At 37.4% G+C, this 19,183-nt stretch overlaps 2 protein-coding genes across 2 annotated transcripts; both read left to right on the top strand.

Moving 5' to 3' along the window:
• Window positions 1-8,741: 8,741 nt before the first annotated feature.
• LOC139732636 (uncharacterized) lies at window positions 8,742-9,829 on the top strand. Its single transcript, XM_071643493.1, has 2 exons — window positions 8,742-8,930; window positions 9,359-9,829. Exons 1-2 carry the CDS (start codon window positions 8,742-8,744, stop codon window positions 9,827-9,829), a joined length of 660 nt encoding a protein of 219 aa, XP_071499594.1.
• A 3,614-nt stretch (window positions 9,830-13,443) lies between these two features.
• LOC139732635 (uncharacterized) lies at window positions 13,444-14,682 on the top strand. The gene is made up of 2 exons (XM_071643492.1): window positions 13,444-13,644; window positions 14,212-14,682. The coding sequence occupies exons 1-2, from the start codon at window positions 13,444-13,446 to the stop codon at window positions 14,680-14,682; spliced, it is 672 nt and encodes a 223-aa protein (XP_071499593.1).
• The last annotated feature ends 4,501 nt before the right edge of the window (window positions 14,683-19,183 follow it).

Below are 19,183 nucleotides of genomic sequence, written 5' to 3'. Positions count from 1 at the left end.
GTTGTCGCTCGTGTCTTTTGTTCGCGATCTGCCATTGCTTCGCAAGCTATTTAACCCAGTCATTACCACGGGCGACTGGACTGTGGAAGGTCCCGATGATGCTTGAAAGTAGTGGCGCATGAGAGGGTTAAGATTGCAGTTTGTTCGTAACGCATTCAGACAGGGATTTCCACCGAGAGCGAAACACATCTCACTGCATCACAGGCGTTGTCGAGGGAAGGTTGGTTCAATACTTGGTCTGGTCCGCCCGTTGCACCATGCTGCTTTCGCGCTGTTTCGTTGGTGCTGGAGTCGGCATTTTACTTTTGGCAGTCGGTGTACTGTCTGCAGGTTTGGGAAAGACAGAACAGAAAAAGATTGTCAGTGGCAGAATCGAGGTGAGACACGTGCATTCTTCTTTCCTCTGCGTCTGTGTTTTACTATTCATGAAAACGGCTTATCTGCCTTACCATTTACTATTTTTTTTAATGAAGATGATTCAATGCCTATTCTAATTTTCCTAGAATAATGAAAAAGTACTTATTGAATTATCTCTTTAAGAAAACAGGGGGTTATAATATTACCCTTAATATGTTGTTGTTAGTAGGGAAGAGTAAAACGGTAGGGAATGTGTGCTTTTCATTCTTGATAATAACTTTCGTTATGTCCTTGTCCATAAATGTGTGACATCACAATCTGACCAAGCCTTCTCATCCAGCAATGGCAACACTTGAAAAAAAAGTCATATCTTTTGAAGGGATTGTCCAATATTTTCCTCAAAGTGTTCACTAATAAGCTCCCACGATATTGTCGCATATACTCAATGTATATTGTACATTTACGTTCCATGCTCTTTTGCTTAGTGTGGTTAGTGGACACGTCATGAAACAGGTCATCTCAACTCAACATGGATACATCTGTTGAGAACAGCTGCCGACACTATTTTTTTTTTACTTTCCCCTCGATTTATCAGAAAATGCGATTGCAACAACGCACGTAAATAGGCCCAAGTGTTTATGTCATCTCTCGTGTGCACAGCAAATAGGTGTCAGAAATACCACCAATCATTGTCCTTTGTACGGTGACTTCATCTACAATGACCTTGCTCACATCTGCGCAAACGCTGCACACGTGTTGTATGACGAGTTTGTTGCACCCTCAAGACACGTAATAAAGGGCCAATCAATAATAAGAATCAATTGATATTGTAGGCTTCCGTGTTAGTACTCCCTTGCATCATTACTGTGTTTAAACATTAATGTTGCAAAATACGTACCATAGGCTAACAATTGATTAATCAACCATTGTCAACCATTCTTATGATGCTTATACTACAATATCTTGTGAATATGAATTGTCATAAATATCCACATCTATAGCGTAAGTATATATGTTTAATTGTGCATTTTTCGTGTTTTTGCTGTTCACAGCACATCAAGGAGATCGCGTTCATGTTCTAAAATAATCATGATGTTTAATCCTCTAGTTTGTTGTTGATACTATATCTCTTCTGAGCTATAGTGTTGAACTAAAAAATCTCCTGCTTTTCCTTTATTTTCCGCAAATCCTATCGACTTTCGACTTACTATTCTCGTAGATTCCCTCCTCATACCACAACAAATCCCGCGTCCTGTACAATATTCTCGGATTAGTTTGTGGCAACTTATACTTCTGTCAATATTTACTTACTCCATTGCATCAGTTAAAGGTACAATGATGTAGTAGTACAATCATGTATAGCTTTGAATACACATTGAAGAGTTGAAATCTAGTCCACAGACTGTGAAAATTTCGCCTGCTTATATACATTGGCGTTACACATAATATATCACCAACACGATGAAACCACGCTGACGCGCGTGTGCAAGTTTCGTCAAATTCGTGCATGCTTAGTCCTGTTTCTGTTCGACTGAATTCGAATATTTGGTATAATTTTACATTCTTTTGAAAATTTGGGTCATAATAGAAATGATCACAGCGATCACTTGAAGAAAATGAGGAAATACAAGAAGTGAGCCAGATGAAATAGTGTACCGCAACCTAAGGAGCTCTCTCCATCTCCTTGTTCTCCCCCTTCACAGAGCTGCCAGGGATGACAACTGAACTCCCTCCCCGAAGTGAGGGCATTTATCTTCGAAGACCTGCCGTATTAGTATCCTTTTTTTTCAGGGGATGTTGGCTATTTCTTTTACTCTACACTGTATATCTTTTTTTTTCACGTTTAGTCTGATACTCTGCATTTTGTATACACTGTACAGTGGGACTGGAGAATTAGCTTCGACTTATGCGCTACTGACTTTATACACAGCAGGCACATAATGATAATAATAATAATAATATAAATGATAATGATAATTTGTATGTATTCATATATTATCATTATATATATATATATATATATGTATATATAATTACATATACATATATATATATATATATGTATATATATACTTGTATATATATACATATATATATATATATATATACTTGTATATATATATATATATATATATATACTTGTATATATATATATATATATATATATATATATATATATGTATACCGTGGCCATATATCTTATTGATGTCAGGCCACCAATTTTTCAAAAGATATCGTTTGGTTGGACAATTGGGCAAAGACGTTCAAATCAAATCTGTAAATTTCTTTTTATTTTGAGGCCCCTACAATTCTTTTTCATTTCCCCAAAAATCAAAATTCAAAGATTTTAGTGTCCCGTTAGTGGGTTACTAGAGAAAAATGTTTTTGCTGAGCCATGATTTATGAATATATATGATACATTATATAATGAAGAAATAAACTGGTAATGCAATTTTTTGCCAATAAAGAATTAGTTTTATTCGACTCAAATTTTGAACGGCCTCCGCCTTCTTCAGAAGTCTTGACATATTATATATGTACATATATATATATATATATATATATATATATATATACAGTATATACACTCAGCAAAAAAAAGTAAGTTCCCCCCTAACATTTTTGGATATATCTCAAAATGTATTTTACCGATTTTCATAATTCAAACGGAAATGGATAAGGAATTTTATTACTCACAACATGAGTGGCAAATCATTGCCACCAGATATTATTATTGGTGTGAAAAAATGCATTTTATGTCAAAATGCATGGAAACAAAAGTTGCACTTTAGTGATTTGCAGTGACTTTTACACAAATAATCAAACAATCAATCATGATTCTGAACATTTAAGAATGGTTTATTGCATATTTTTCTATCTCTTTCTTTTCATGAGCATACAGTCAAGTATTTGATAATTGATATGTCCACCGTTAACTGTTAACTGAAGTTTGTACTTGGCGCTGCTCAATGTTGGCCCATGCTCTCTGCAAGATGCGCTGAAATTATTGCTGTAAAGTGTCATTTTTCACCTCCTTGCTTGCTTTCCGCTTAATGATATCCCAAAGATTCTCTACTGGATTACAGTCAGGGGATCTTGTAGGCCACTCCATACGTTCGATGCCATTTCCCTCAACAAACTGATCTACAACTTGAGCGCAGGATGCAAAATGGCCATAGGCACATTAATGTGATCAACCCAAATTGGAATTACAAATCACATGGCTTCTCCCAACATTTTCATATTGAAAAGGCTATTGTTTAAAAAATATGCATAACATCTGATTATTAGGGAAGCACATTGTACCTGAAGAAATTCCTGAGAATTACACAATTTAAAAAGGTCATTTGCTATTAAACTTACATAGGAAATGTATACAATATGCTTCATATAGCCTAAAGTGCAACTTTTTCCCCATGCATTTTGACATAAAATGCGTTTTTTAACACCAATAATGATATCTGGTGGCAATAATATGCCATTCATGTTATGAGTAATGAAATTTCCTATCCATTTCCGTTTGAATTATGAAAATCCGTACAACACTTTTTGAGATATATTCAAAAATGTTAGGGGGGAACTTACTTTTTTTGCTGAGTGTATAATCATGGCTATAATCATAAACATATAAGAGAATGACTTAGTGAGAGGGAAATAGAAGACACAAAAAAAACAGAAGAATGAGACAAAATTGTATTATTAAGATAGAAATGTATGCTTTAGAATAAAATATTGCATATTTTAATTCGTTTGTATATATAAATGTATGTTTGTCAATTTGTTCGTGATTATGTATTATTGTATTTGTTGAGTATGTCTTGTATGTAAGATGTATTTACATGTTATAATGTATTGTCCTTTGTCTTTACCTTTTGACGGTCTCCTGTTTAATCCAGGAAGCAACCTAGGCGTTTGATGTCACATTGTTTATTCATGTAATAAAGAATGTTGAACAACAACAACATACCGCATATAAGCAACAAAAGGGCAGGCAGGAAAGTACTCAAAAAAGGAGAGAAAATTCACTGTATATATATAGTTGTAGTCAGGTGATACGTATATATCAGGAGCACTGGAACATAACGACATTGCAATGAAGTGGAATTTGCATCATCGGTGGGTATTACAGAATCTATAGCGTAACATGTGTATAATAAGTAGAATTGCATTTCATTTTTTTATTACATTATTGCTGCTCATTGTTCAGATTGATAGAATATGGATTCATCTTAACCTAAATTCTAATACACACACAGTCATGATGTCACATTTGAAGTCATCCCCCATGCTAATCCAGATTTGCTTCTTCTTGATGCTAAAGGAAAGACGATTGAGGTAATAAATTGTTTCGATATGTTTTGTTTAGTTTAGTTGGTTTGTGTATTTGTTTGTTTGTTTTTCTTAGTATTATGTCAGCAGATTTTATGCAGAACTGCCAGGTCGCTATCACTTCACATTAAACAGAATACATCAAACTCTTCTGCATTTTAGGGATTCGTTTTCAAATTTCCAAACATTCAAGACAGCATGCAGGTTCCAACATGGAAGTCTTCTACAAGTCATGAGACCATAATGACTGAACCATCCTTTGTAACACAACGAACTCATGCTATTCTTCCTCTATAGGAAACTGGGACAAAGAAACCACTACCACTAAATGGGATTAAACGTCAGAATAATTAGATTGGGGTTTTATTTTCTTTCATGTTTATGCATTTGTTTACTATTTCGTGCCTTAATATATATCTCTTGATAATCATCATCATTGATGTTTTCTGTTTTAATGGCACTGTATTAGAAATTTCAATCAGACCTATGGCTATGCAATGTGGAGTACTAAATATAATATATTTCCTCGTACACTTCCTGTATTACATAATGTTTTCGCTGAGACAAAATATCGATCATCAAGTCCGACATTCGTGCTTTGTTTCTTGAATTCATTCTCTCGGTTAACAGCGAATAGATTTGGCTCCATATGATCGCGCTGGACTGAAACGGCTCATGAAGAAGCATGGCTTTAAAAAGTCAAAGAAGATAAAGGAAGACTTTTACAGAGATGAGCTGTAGAAGACTGGGCACCAGATCAAACCTGAACGAGACCAAGCAGGGAGTTGTGTGACAGAAGACTCGTTGTAATAAGACTTGTGATGATATGTTACCTTGAGCTGTTCAAATCGTAATGAATAATTTCGATGGAAACATTGCTAACACCATCACCCAAGCTAAAGGGTTTCGATGGACACATTGCTAACTCCACTCTAGTACATCATCCAAGTTAAATGGATAGTATAGTATTGGTGGAGATTAGGATAAGGTTTTTGTTGCGAGATACTTAGAAACCGCATATGAAATAGCGCAGAGCATACCGTTCGAAGAGGAATTCAACGTTCATTCAATGAAAATTGGTTTTGGAATGTCTGAGACATCCAAAAACAAAGTAAAACAAAGCGATTGTACATTGCAATAAAAGGCGGGTCCCAGCTTTTGTTCGGATCGCTCTGTTTTGAATATCTCAGCCATTTCAAAACCAATTTTCATCAAATAAACGTTGAATCCCTCTGGGAATTAATTTTTTTTTTAACATTTCATGTGAGGTTTCTTATTATCTCACTCCACCCCCCCCCCCAAGAAAAAGAAATGTTAGAAACCTGAAGTTAGGTCTCAACCAAAACTATACGATCCCTTTAAGTTGTCCATATACATAGGTAGGTAGGTCGATATTTATTTCCGTTAAAAAACATAATAAAAAAAAGGATATATAGCCGCGGTCAAAGTCACAGTACTTGCAGCTAAATTTGAAGTCCCCTACTAAGGTTCTTTTTTAATAGATGTAATAGGATTATTTTCCTCGGTGACGTCTCCTTCAGGTCCAGATCGATTCAAAATAATAATTATTAGTTCGTACAGTGATTATGTATCGTTTAGTTTCATTCCAAAAATCTGTTCTCACAACACTGCACTAACTTGCCCGACCAGTCTCTGAACGTAGCATTGCTCGATTTGCTATGTCTCAGGATTCTATGCGGTGATACAACGTGTAACATTGTATAACATGTGTATAATATATTCTCCTTTGATAATGAACACAAATCATTGTATAAGATGTTAGATAAAGATTCACCACTCAACAGCACGAATTGGAAAGGACAACATTGATATTCATGTGAACTGCATTCTATGACGCGATCTGCGGAAATCTTCGTACAAAAAGGTCGTAGGTAGCTGAAAAAGTGGTTCGATTTGAGGTTCCCATGTTGTGCACATGAATATCTATGATCTACTTCCAATTCAGTTATCCTGCTTTATTGAAGTTACAACTTTTTGTTGTAATTGTTAAGACACTCATGACGGTAGTGTACTTGCACAGTACGTGTGTATTGTCTTGATTAAAACAACACATGCAAAACAAATTTCTATGGCATTTTTTTAAATCCTTTTGAAATAATCTATCGACATTGATCTGTAAATGACGCAGAATTCTGCTGCGCCTGATATTGATATATATATATACATTCGTGTGTGTGTGTGTGTATGTGTGTGTGCAGTTGTGTGTGTGTACCCAAGTGTAAATGTGAATATTTACACTCGATTGGACTGAAAATGGCTTACCTCTGTCTTCCTCTAAAGAAAAAAAAATCTAAATGTATTCCATAATTCATAACAAAATAGCATAGGAAAAAAAATGCCCCTTTATATTAAGTGTAATGGGACTATGAAAGAAGGTGCTCAACTAAAGCCACCAATATGAATTTTCAGTATAAAAGATTATTTGACACAGGATCATCAACTCTTTAGCTAACGGAACAACAACAGAAAATATGCGGCCTTACGGTACTGTATCGAAGGATTCAATGTAGACCATAAAAAAATGTATGAGAATAATCGTTCGATGTGATAGAGATGTATTCGATTCATATTCAAGAAGACAATCCGTGTCGTCCAAGCTGTATACCGTATACGCAATTAACAACACTGTCATAGATGTGCCCCCCCCAAAAAAAAAGAAAAAGAAAAAGAAAAGAGAAAGAACAAAAAAGAAGACGAGCAAGAAGAAGAGATGTCAAGGTATCTATTTTACCATACATACTGCCACACATGCTTCCAAAGAAATCGCACCATCATGGACTTGTGCAAGCAGGTAACTGAAGAGTCACCTGGGTGATGAATGGATATAGGCCTATACCTGACATTGTTGTTACTTCAGCGAAGTGCCAAAAATTGATGAAGACTCTCCTGGGATATCTTGGCTATATGTCGGCTATTTCGGATAGATAAGATAAATGATCATCATCATCATCATCATCATCATCATCATCATCATCGTAATCATCATCGCAATGGTGCCCGGGAGCAGGCATAAAAACAGACCGTTTCTGCAATGTATTAGACCTTCATGAATGTTTTTTTTTCCCCGTATAGCTCAGTATTACATGTCATTGTATTACAGTAGTAAGTTTCTAACGCAATGTCAGTGGATGTTGTTATAGGTAAGGCTAGCCTTCGGCAAGCTTTGTGAACAAAGCAAAGGGCAACTATTGTGAACAAAGCATGCATAACATTGAATTACCTTAAAAAAATACCAATAGAGTAAACGGTAGTGGAATATTAGTTCTCATTTTCATTTAAAGTTATACATCATGAAGCCCGAACGGGTATCAATTTGTTATGAAGCGTAAAGATACTTCTTTGAAATAATCCGGACAGAGGGTAATACACTGTTTTATTGTAAGAGCGTATGAGATCCTGTTTAAACGTCAACTTCGCTTTCCCATGACGACACAGTGGGTCTCGAATGAGATTGAGATTGACAGATGGACATTGACTGACAGACTCCGCATTCTCATTAGCGTAAAAGTCTTTGGAACTTCAGTCTAACTTGAATCACATCTCATATAACACTTCCATTAAAAGGAGGCAGGGCAGGTCCGTACATTCCTAAGTAGCACGAACAAAGGCGGAAAGTGTGACAAATGAAAAGGAATGAAAGGAGCAATGATTAAAGCGTACGCACCGCGCACGAGCTTTTTAGGCTATACTGTCGATGTATTGTTGAAATAAGCAGTTTGATCTTTGCCGCCAAATTAATGACCATCCACGCCTGGTCAGAGGTGGATGCTTTTGTTTAAAGCAAAATAGATCTACCCCCTCGTCCATCCCGTTAATCCCATTGGTTGCATAGTCTGACCAATCAACTATTCCCATACCATACATGCAGCACAGAAATGAATTGTAGCTTTCCATGAAATGAAAACTACTGACGGGAATCAACTGGGATAGAAGCTAGTCACAAGCGAATTGTCTTCTTACCTGACTGAACATCCGAACACGATTACCCGTCACCGATCCCTCAAACATCTCCCAGGCTAAAATCGCTATCCAACATGGCTGATTCGTTGCTTCACGTCCCGATGTCTGGTCCTTCCAAGCGACCTCGTCCTCGACGTAAGACTAGGTTCACCGAATGGCAACTCGAGAGACTGAAGGCCGAGTTCGACATCGACCAGTATCCCGACATCGTTTCCAGGAAGAAACTGGCAGCTACACTGGGTCTGAATGAAGACAGAATACACGTAGGTTTCATTGTCATATTAGATATACGGCATAGAATCTGGTATGAAAAGATGTACTCAACCAATGTTTAAGTTATCAACTAATTAAAATCATTTCAATTGGCGTTTAAATGACACTATATATCAACATTGCTTATAGTCTGAGTTTGTTACTATGAAATATCCAATTTAATTATTTGAAGCAGTATAATAGCATAATAAGTATGAAATTATAGTAGCAAATAAAGTAACCTCTTATTGTCAACAATATTCTTCCTGCTTATTACCGAATGAATATTGATTCAGTTTCTATACAAACAAACTGTAATCGAAGCTGTGCAACTAGTGTCTCAAGAGGCCGAATTGATCAGGCTTTGTATTAGGATAGAACGATAGACTGTTGTTTTGTTTGTTTCTTAATAGTCATATTTTATTCATTTTCTTTCTAGGTCTGGTTTCAGAACCGTCGCTCACGGCATCGTCGATCCTTCCTCAAGTCCTTCTCACCTTCCATCGACAACCGTCTCGGTGTTGCGGAAAGTGAGACCCACTGCCTACGTAAGAGGAAACACTTTGCAACAACTGACGTCATCGACCAGGAGAGCACACCGCAGCCCAAGAAGTTCGCCATCGACGACTCACCGATGTCAGTCGATTTCCTGTCTCGTAGCAGCCGATCACTGGATTCCTGGTCGACTCTCCGCATCAACGAGAAGCGTGACATCATGAGTTTGCAGCAGACGACATCTCATCGAAGGCAGCAGGGCGCCACCAATCCCTTGATGTCTGTAGACTTCCTCTCCCGAAGCAGCCGACCGACTTCTTCGTATCCATCGCCTTACCGTGAAGGGAGTTTCTACCACAACCCGTCGCCATTCTACATGTTTGACTATCCTTATGTCTTCGTCGTACCTTACTGAACACTGTGATGCTGCCGAACTTTGAAAGCAATCGGTAGTCTCTATTACCACAGCCCATCGTCATTCTACATAACGATTGCAGTATCATATATTATCATGCCATCTTGATCCTGGACATTCGTCGTGACGAGTCCTAGTGAAACCTGTTCTGTGACGTGGAGCAATGGTTTTTTTTTTTGTGTATCATAGTAACCCACTATGACTTTCAGCTTTGAACACAATTCTGAATTATGATTGTAAATAAATACACCGGTTTATTACCAAATCATTTTCTGTGAACAAATTTGTCATTCAGGAGTATATTTTTTTAAAGTTGAAGTGTATGACCGTTGTGTGGCTGGATGAATTCGTAGTTGTGTGTGTGTATAACTATATATATATATATATATATACATATATATATATATGTGTGTGTGTGTGCGTGTGTGTGTGTGTGTGTGTGTGTGTGTGTGTGTGTATATATACATATGGTCTATCTGTATAGTGAGTGCCTGTGCATTTGGTGTATTTTGTTTCTGTTTTTAGTGTTTTTATGTTTTTTTTAAATGAGTCTTACACATACTATGCAAAAGGACCATACCATGAAAAAATAAAAACATAAACACAGATGTTTTATCACACACACTCATATATATATATATATATATATATATATAGAAAAAGAGAGAGAGAGAGAAAGAAAGAAAGGAGTCCACGTGTTGTTGCAATAATATTGAAACATAGAACAGAACTCAAGCTCATGCTATCAAAACACGAGCTTATTTTGATAAAATGAAATTAATTATTGGTATAAAAAAATATTGTGCCAAAATAAACTGTTGGCATTGACAACATGAACTAGAGTTCTAGAGAGAGTGAGTGAGAGAGAGAGAGAGAGAGAGAGAGGGAAGACGGGAGAGATCAAAGAAAACAAACGAAGTGTTGAGTCTTTTGATGCTTGGAAAGGTAATGTGAGATACAACAGTTTGTCCTGTTATAGACCTCTATCACTACTTTCGAACAAACGGCAATCTCTACAAAGAAATGGACACACATATTCTTTCTAAATATTCACAGGCCAAGCTATGCAGAATGTCTGTATAAAAATATGCCATTATGATAGGTACATGAACAACGGCATACATCTTATGCACAAAAGTAATAGTAATACAGTAAGCTCATGTCCTTTAGACGGAAGCATTCCCTTGGCTATATCAGAATGACTCGACGCTTTCTTACAAAACCTGAACAGATATCAAGTCGTTATGACATCATTACAAACAATCAAATATTCCAGTAAAGAGGCGATACAGACATTTGATAACGGTGTTGAATTCCTACCACACGCATAATACGTGTCGAAGGGTTTAAAAGAGTTGCTGTAAGATTTGCATTTTATTTCTTGAATCACAGTATTACGAAGTGAAGTTGTCATTTTGCCTTCTTATTTTCAAGGGTTGCTGGTTTGTTAATTCATTCGTGCGTGAGGACCTCATCAGTGTGTGCTCTGGGTAAAACACGTCTTATTACTTTTATGATAAGGCTATGTTTTCTTCACTTTTTATCTGCATGTATATTTACATAATCATGAACCTTTCCCTTCCATTTATCAGATATAAAAGTTTGCACTTTCTCCCATTTATATTCTCTCTCTTTTCAAAAAGCAGGTTTATACATACAAGCTTCCATACATGACACGTTGATATGATACGTACACAACCAAATGAATATATGGTATGCTTACATACCCACACCGATAACTAGGACCTAGAGGATTGAATGACCATCAATTGTATAGGAGATGATGGCCCATCCTCTCTGTACAGTAATTGAACGTAACCTGTGTCTATAGCACTATCAGAACAATTCAACTTAACTGATGCAAAGACAACACTATTGACATATTATGGCCATGATTGACAGGGAGACTTTACGCCAAAATAATCTTCGGCAAAACTTTGATCTCAACTCTTTGATAGGATAGACCTTTCTTCTGTGTGGGTTGTTCAAAGGACGATCTTTATTCTTTACGATCTGCTCCTTAATTTCTTGCATCCTGTCATGAACAAAAGCAAACACGTGATTAGGTATTATGATAGGATCATCACAACCGGGGCGCGCGTTTCGAGTGAGAAGAAAGCATAGAGATTAATGTAATCTCTGAAAGAAAGCCATAGTGTCTCAGTATAACTTTGTCGGTTCAATTGCCGCACAGTTCTCTTTCAGTCTATACCTGAAGAATGGGACTACATCAGCCAGTGAAAGAACTCGAGTGACAGATCACTTAAGATACGAACTACGTCCCAGTCTGTGCCGTTATTATTCAACCCCATTGGTCCTTTGATTTGACCTGTGAGACTTTCTCTGAATGGAAATTGGAACTTCCCAACGAAAACTGGTCATACGGTGAATCGAAAATATATATATATTTCACGTAGCTGCACACGTCAAACGTTCTCACCCTACACGCCTTATACTAAATTAAGGTCGTATCCACTTTCCAACATGGCTGATTTATTACACTCTCTTCTCGATCACTAAACTCTATGTATGCTATCGATAGTTACACGGAGATTAGTGTTCTCGATCACACTTCAAAGTCCGTTCCTACCAGCGACATCGACGCCTGGCTATGTTCAGCAAATTGCAACTTGAGATTATTGTTAAAGTAAGCATCAAATTCAACCTCCAATAGATGTCCATACTTGCGTATTATTATTACACAGTGATCGACATAAGCGGTGATCAGGTGGCCCGGGACCACAGAAAAAAAAAATGTTGGGCCACCAAGATAAAGAAAAACAAACAAAAAAGTCAAGAACAATAAATGAGTCGGACTGGAGTTTAATGTGACTTATGTTTCTCGTATTTCTTTTTTTAAAGGCGAAAGAGTCGATGACGTTAGTACCCCATATAAATTATTTAAACTTCGAATCTATTCATTTTCCCTTTTTTCCAAAGGTGACTGTTTGTAAAGTTGTATTTATAAATAACAATTTCACTTTGTCTTTTTGGTTTCATTTTGACGGCATTTAATAATGTCATCTTGAGCATGGGCAAAAATTTGGTTTTGCTCTTCATCAAGACAATTTTCAGAGATGAGTTTCAGAGTTTTCAAAGATCTCTAAATAGAACCATGTTCTGTAATAACCGACTGTACGACGAGCGCAAGAAATAGTCTATTGTTCCTCTACTCCTTTTGTTCCTTGTCGATCTTGGGAAGTTGCTACAAGGGTATTGTTTGGTTTGTCGGCAGCGGACCGACAATTAGACCGCTAATGAACAAAGGAAAAGTGATAGCCCTCTTGTATTTGCGACATAGATTAGGACAGTCACACTACCCTTTGAATAGTGGAAGTCTGTGGGCATTCATGAAACTACAACTTTACCTCAATTGCTAATCCTGTCACGCCTATTGGTCGGTTTATCAGACCAATCAAACCACTTTGCTTGTTAAGGGCTTGTGAAAGTGGTGCGTGGCTTCTCCAATTCATAACCCACTTAATCACTGCAAGGCTACCAGCTACTTTGATATATTCTATCACCACACCTCATTCAGATTTTCTTGAAGTTAAGTCGCACCTCTGAGGTTTATCCTACAAACCAGCATCTGTACAAAACCAATCCAATTCAGCATGGCTGATTCACCGCTCTCGATTCTCTCTCAAGTCTCGACGTCCGTTCCTACCAAAGGCCTCCGTCGTCGACGTCCGACCGTGTTCACCGGATGGCAGCTCGAGAGGCTGAAGGCTGAATTCGACATCGACCGATATCCCGACATCATTTCGAGAGAGAAACTGGCTGCCTCACTCGGCCTCGATGAAGACAGAATACAAGTATGTAAAATCAGGGCTGTGTAAAGCGATTGTAATGCTAAAGATATTCTTCACCTACATTTGTATGAATGAATAAATGCAATCAACCACGGAAGAAGAATCCTGTAAATGATTTAATTTGATCTCATGGATATCTAAACATTTATGATCATGATAGAGATGTATACATATATCATCAAGTCTATATTTTATGGCATAAATTGTTTAAATGACTTTGAACGACAAAATGATATGACTGTTGTTAAATACAGTTTACACATTGGATTTCTTTATTTAGAATGAATATCATGATGTTACCTACGTAAATATAGAACTCAAACATTCTCAGTACCGGCCAGAAAATCATTGCCTGGAGCTAAAAATTCATTATTTTCTCAAAGTGTGTGACTTTTTTGTGGTTAATCAGTTGTTGCATAAAAACAATTTGCCATACCCTCCAACTACTATCTACAATATCCTCAAATACATTGTGTATCAGCTTTATTTTAGGATTTATGTCCATTACAAGTTCTGTTTCTGCATGAAGCACATAGGGTAAAGTCATGTCTTTCTTTTCTTCATCTTCAGGTCTGGTTTCAGAATCGCCGTTCGCGGCTTCGTCGAGCTTCACTCAACTCCCTCTCTACTCGACTAGACACCAACAACCAGATCAAGGGACCGGAGTCTTCATCCACAGGAAAGCGTAAGCGATCAACGGAATGCGACGTCATCGACCATCAGAACACACCGCCACCCAAGAAGTTCGCCATCAACGACTCAGCGATGTCAGTCGATTTCCTGTCTCGTAGCAGCCGACCATCGGATTCCTGGTCGACTTTCCGTATCAGCGACGAGCGTGACGTCATCAATTTACCGCAGACGACATCTCATCGAAAGCAGCAGGGCGCCACCAATCCCTTGATGTCTGTAGACTTTCTCTCCCGAAGCAGCCGACCGACTTCGTCGTATTCATCGCCGTACCGTGAAGTGAGTCTCCACCACAGCCTGTCGCCATTCTACTTGTTAGATCATCCTTATGTCTTCGTCGTTCCACACTGAACGCTGTGATGATGCCTCACTTTTGATAGGAGTGACTGAGATGTGATGTGTAGTATCACATGTTGAGATATTTATTTCACTCTTTGCTGGAAACAAACCCTTCAGCATGCTTCCGGCTCCAGAACTCTGTTTTGTTATCTGAGACATTCGCGATGATTCTGACTTAAATTCAGCAACATTGTTGTTTATCATGATGTTTGTTAATAAACATTGTCTTTTGACATGTAGATCTTCTTCATTTCAGCCTGTTTCATTGTGTTGGCATTTTGAGAGTATTACATGGTTTTATTTGTATTCATGGATGTGTGCGTGCATGATAAGTTACACTGTGTTTCTTTGTGTACGTGATGCATGTGTGTGTGTGTGTGTGTGTGTGTGTGTGTGTGTGTGTAAACATTTATGTGTTAAAACTCGTAGATGTGTTTGTGCTTGAGTGAAATTGAGAATGAGGTGGAAATGGCGTAATGACGAAACAGTATACAAATATCGACTGCTGCAGAGGGAGATGGTAAAACTATTTGCACCGAGGTGATTTCTCAACAGTGCTTATGTCCCGAGACGAAGTCGAGGGACATGGCACTGTTGAGAAATCACCGAGGTCAAATAGTTTTACCATGGCCCGAAAGAAAGCAGTCGATATTTGTTTTATATCCCTCTCGAGCATTTTACTAGAGTAATGACGGTTCCCTTTTGGAAAAATGTGCAGGTTTCTTGAACGATAAATCTACCGTTAGGCCGTAGCTGTGCAGCAGCAGTGCGTGCAGCGCGTAGCGAACGACACCGCTGCGCTGTTGTTGATTCCTACACACGAGCTACACTACTACACAGCGTGCAAAACTCCGAAAGATCGAGGAGGTCCAGGACTACGTTAGAAGTAGGCCAAAAGCAGCTTCGTTACCCAGATCATCTTCAAAATCGGTTTTAGTTTATTCCTAATTCGTACCTGATATGGTGTCCTCCTGCGATCATTCCTCCGTTACTTGAACCAGTCACTTTGTCAATTGAGCTGAATGCATTGATCACACTAATTGCAAATAACGTTACACACACACGCCATCGCACCACAGATTTCTGTAATTATGCCGTCGCGCAATTCCAAAGCGCTGCTAGCGCTAGCTACAAGCCACGCACAGGACTGTCGCTCAAAAGTATCGCTACTACGCGCACTGCGTACATTCTTGAGTGAGAAATGTCGATATCGATCGCACGATCACGATGGGTGCAGATCGTGGATTCCCAAAAGTACTATATCCCGCTGGCTAGTAACCAATTGCACCGCATCCAGCTGCTCGTAGCTAGCTAGTAAAACTACACCATGTTCGTGCTCTGTACAATCCTATGGCAAGAAGCTTTACATGAGGGATATAATAGAGAATAATGGTAGAAATTGATCAGGTTAAAAGCAAAAGCAAAAACTTCTGCGTGACTAACACATAAGTACACCACAAACCCACAGTGACACGTAGCACAGTGTTACACACATCTCATAATATCATGACAGGTATTTTTTTTTTATTTCTTGCCTTTAACAAATCTACAGCAAACGAGGAGTGAAGAAGATATTTGTTTGACATAAGCTTATAGCAGAAGGGTCTTATTCTCTCTCTCTCTCTCAAAAAAAAAACACTTCTCGAATGGATGAGTTCACTTTTTTTTTTTCAATAAAAAGTGTAAATTCCGGAAATCTCAAAAATATTCCTGCAAAACCAGACAAGCATTGATAAGTTATGGCATTTAAAATATTCTCCTGTTGTTTTTGTTTTTTCCTTGTCAAAAGAGAGATAGGCCACAAAGACACGTTTTATGCAAATTAGTCGCGGTGATGTTCCCATGACAATACAAATCTTTAAGTTTGTGCATGAAAATAATATAGATTTTATTTTTCTTGTCAATAATTTGACTATATAACACAGCAAATGAATACACACACACACACACACACACACACACACACACACATATATATATATATATATATATATATATATATACATATACATATGTACATGTACTTGTAAGAAGTAGGTGCAAGTTTAGTTGGAGGAGATGAGACCATTCATTTCTATAACAATGCTAAATCAATAAATGAAATAAAGGAAAGTCAGTGGAGGTTTATGTGTCTAATATTATCACCTCATGATAATATAAGTTGTCCGATATCAGTCTGATTGCTATCATCATTTCATGAGCTTAATATGTTAAACTTCGAAATTTGTTTCATTCTACTTTTTATCTATTTATTTTCTTTTTTAGGGTGGTGGTGGAAGGGATTCTGATTTTGATGACACTTCATCGCCGGCGCCACGTTTTCAAAAGTGTGTGTGTGTGGGGGGGGGGGGGGGGGGGAGCACACTTCCGGGTTTCATCAGCTTATCCAATTCCGGGTTTCTTTAGCTGACATGCAAGAAACAAAAACAAAACAAACGACAAACAAACAACCAAAAAAACAGCGTCAACTTTGACACAGACTGGAGTTTCACTTCACTCTTGACAAATATTTAATATGATGTATCATAGGGAGATTCTGTATCAGTACTAACCATGTTTTAATCCTCCACCGAGTCAGACTCGTTACTATATAGTACCATAATCACATTTGCTTTTGATGCTTAGAACTCCCAATAAAGATTAATGATTCAGCCCAATGTTTCCGTTGGCATTAACTGTCAGCTACGGTGTTAACTAAAAACCCGCTACCAAAGAACAACAACAACAAAAGTATATGACTGGTAAGGATCAGTTCATTAAATTCGAAGTTTTGGCTTATGACATGGCAGGGATGACAAATGTGTTTCCAGTTTAGTGATGCGAAAACATGAAGGACATGTATTCTAAATAATATGGCTATACTCTATAATCCAACAGATTGAAAATAATTATTGTTTTTTTTTTATTTTCCCTGTTCATGGTTGTTGATAAAGGGCATCGTTTCAGATTAATTAAAAATATATCTTCGGCAGAATGTCTCACAAAACTAACCGGAGTTAAATTAAGTTAAAAGTAAAACAAACAAACAAATAGAAAAAAAAATCCTGCTATGTTTTACAGTTCGATATGAATGTTTCGGAGGTTGTTGATCAAACATGATATTCTCCCCCTCCTATAACTTTATCAAAGTCTTTTGCAGACTGTGACATGCATACTTGTCTCAAAATAAACGTTTACTTCTTGTGTGAATTTACCCAGGACCACCACCAAACCCTAATCCTAAACCATCCCTCCCCAACTTCAGAAGGTTGCGGTATCCTCGTTAACACCATGCAGCATCAAGTGGAATGCAATAATCATATGCTTCCAGATATATCAGTAATAAAGTTTAGTTTTCTACATGATATGTATCAGAACATCAAATGATGAATACATCAGCACACAATCTAGACTCTTTAAATTCTCGTGGTTTGATAAGTCTCAGGAATTTAAAAAAAAAGAAAATTTGATGATTATGTACCAAAAGGATAAAAGACGGACATTTTTGAATAACCAACAGACCAATTGTCTCATTTTACTAAGATACTCGTTGAAGTGATCCCTTAAAAAGACGACTTTTGTTGATATATTTCTCTTTTCAGAAAATGTTCATCAATGTCAGATGAATAGCTCACTATACAAAGCGAAATTTCATTATGCGCTGTTTATTCATTCAAGCGTATAATTATGGCACAATGCGCTGTGATTTTCAGATAAACACATAATGTTTGAGATATGGGGGAAAACCCACTTATCAGTTCTATTAATAGAAGCGTTCAGAGGGTAAGGTCACGAAGAATATGCAAACATTGTTCTGAAAGCTGCTTTAATCGCTGCCATTTTGTCAGTGCGAACATAGTGCACCTCTCTGTCCAAAAACTAACTTTTCATATTTTGTTTGGGTCTTAGTCTAAAAAGTAAGACCACATTCAATATATATGTGAATGTGTTCGCCTTCGCTGAACAGACCAACAGGTTTTGATCCCATACTTCCGAGCGGGACTTCGGAACCAGACATAAATCAGCAATTTTGAACCGGGAAGTGCGGCATACTTGGTAAGCATAGGAAACGATATACACACATGCATGTTACTCGTGCGTGACACTAAGTGTTACAAAATTTGTCGCATGTTTATCAAATAAGCTTATACGATTGATTCTCCCTTGTTTGTTAGGTCAACATTTCTGTTACGATTTTGCTGCTTTTGTTTAAAATGTATTTATCATTATCTCCCAAAAAATTGATGTCTATATTTTCTTGTCGAAAAATGAAATAAAAATTGAATTGAATTGAATATAGACCATCGCCTTAGGACTTATCCGAAATTAGTGTAGAACGATCGACGTTTGAGGAATTGGGAGACATGAGTAGAACTTGGTACAGGTCAGACCTCCTTAGAACTTCCCTTTTTACTGTATTAACAGTGGCTTGCTCAATCACGTCCTCCTCATAACTTAAACGACTGAAACACAAGAGAGAGGTGCATGCTATTCATGGTTATTTTTGAACTCTTTTATAGTGTATGCAGATAAG

The sequence above is a fragment of the Diadema antillarum genome, unplaced genomic scaffold (assembly GCF_040938485.1).
Source record: "Diadema antillarum isolate AM-2024a unplaced genomic scaffold, OU_Dant_1.0 seq00000441_RagTag, whole genome shotgun sequence".
NCBI classification, from domain to species: Eukaryota; Metazoa; Echinodermata; class Echinoidea; order Diadematoida; family Diadematidae; genus Diadema; species Diadema antillarum.
This window is presented reverse-complemented; position numbering and strand designations above follow the sequence as displayed.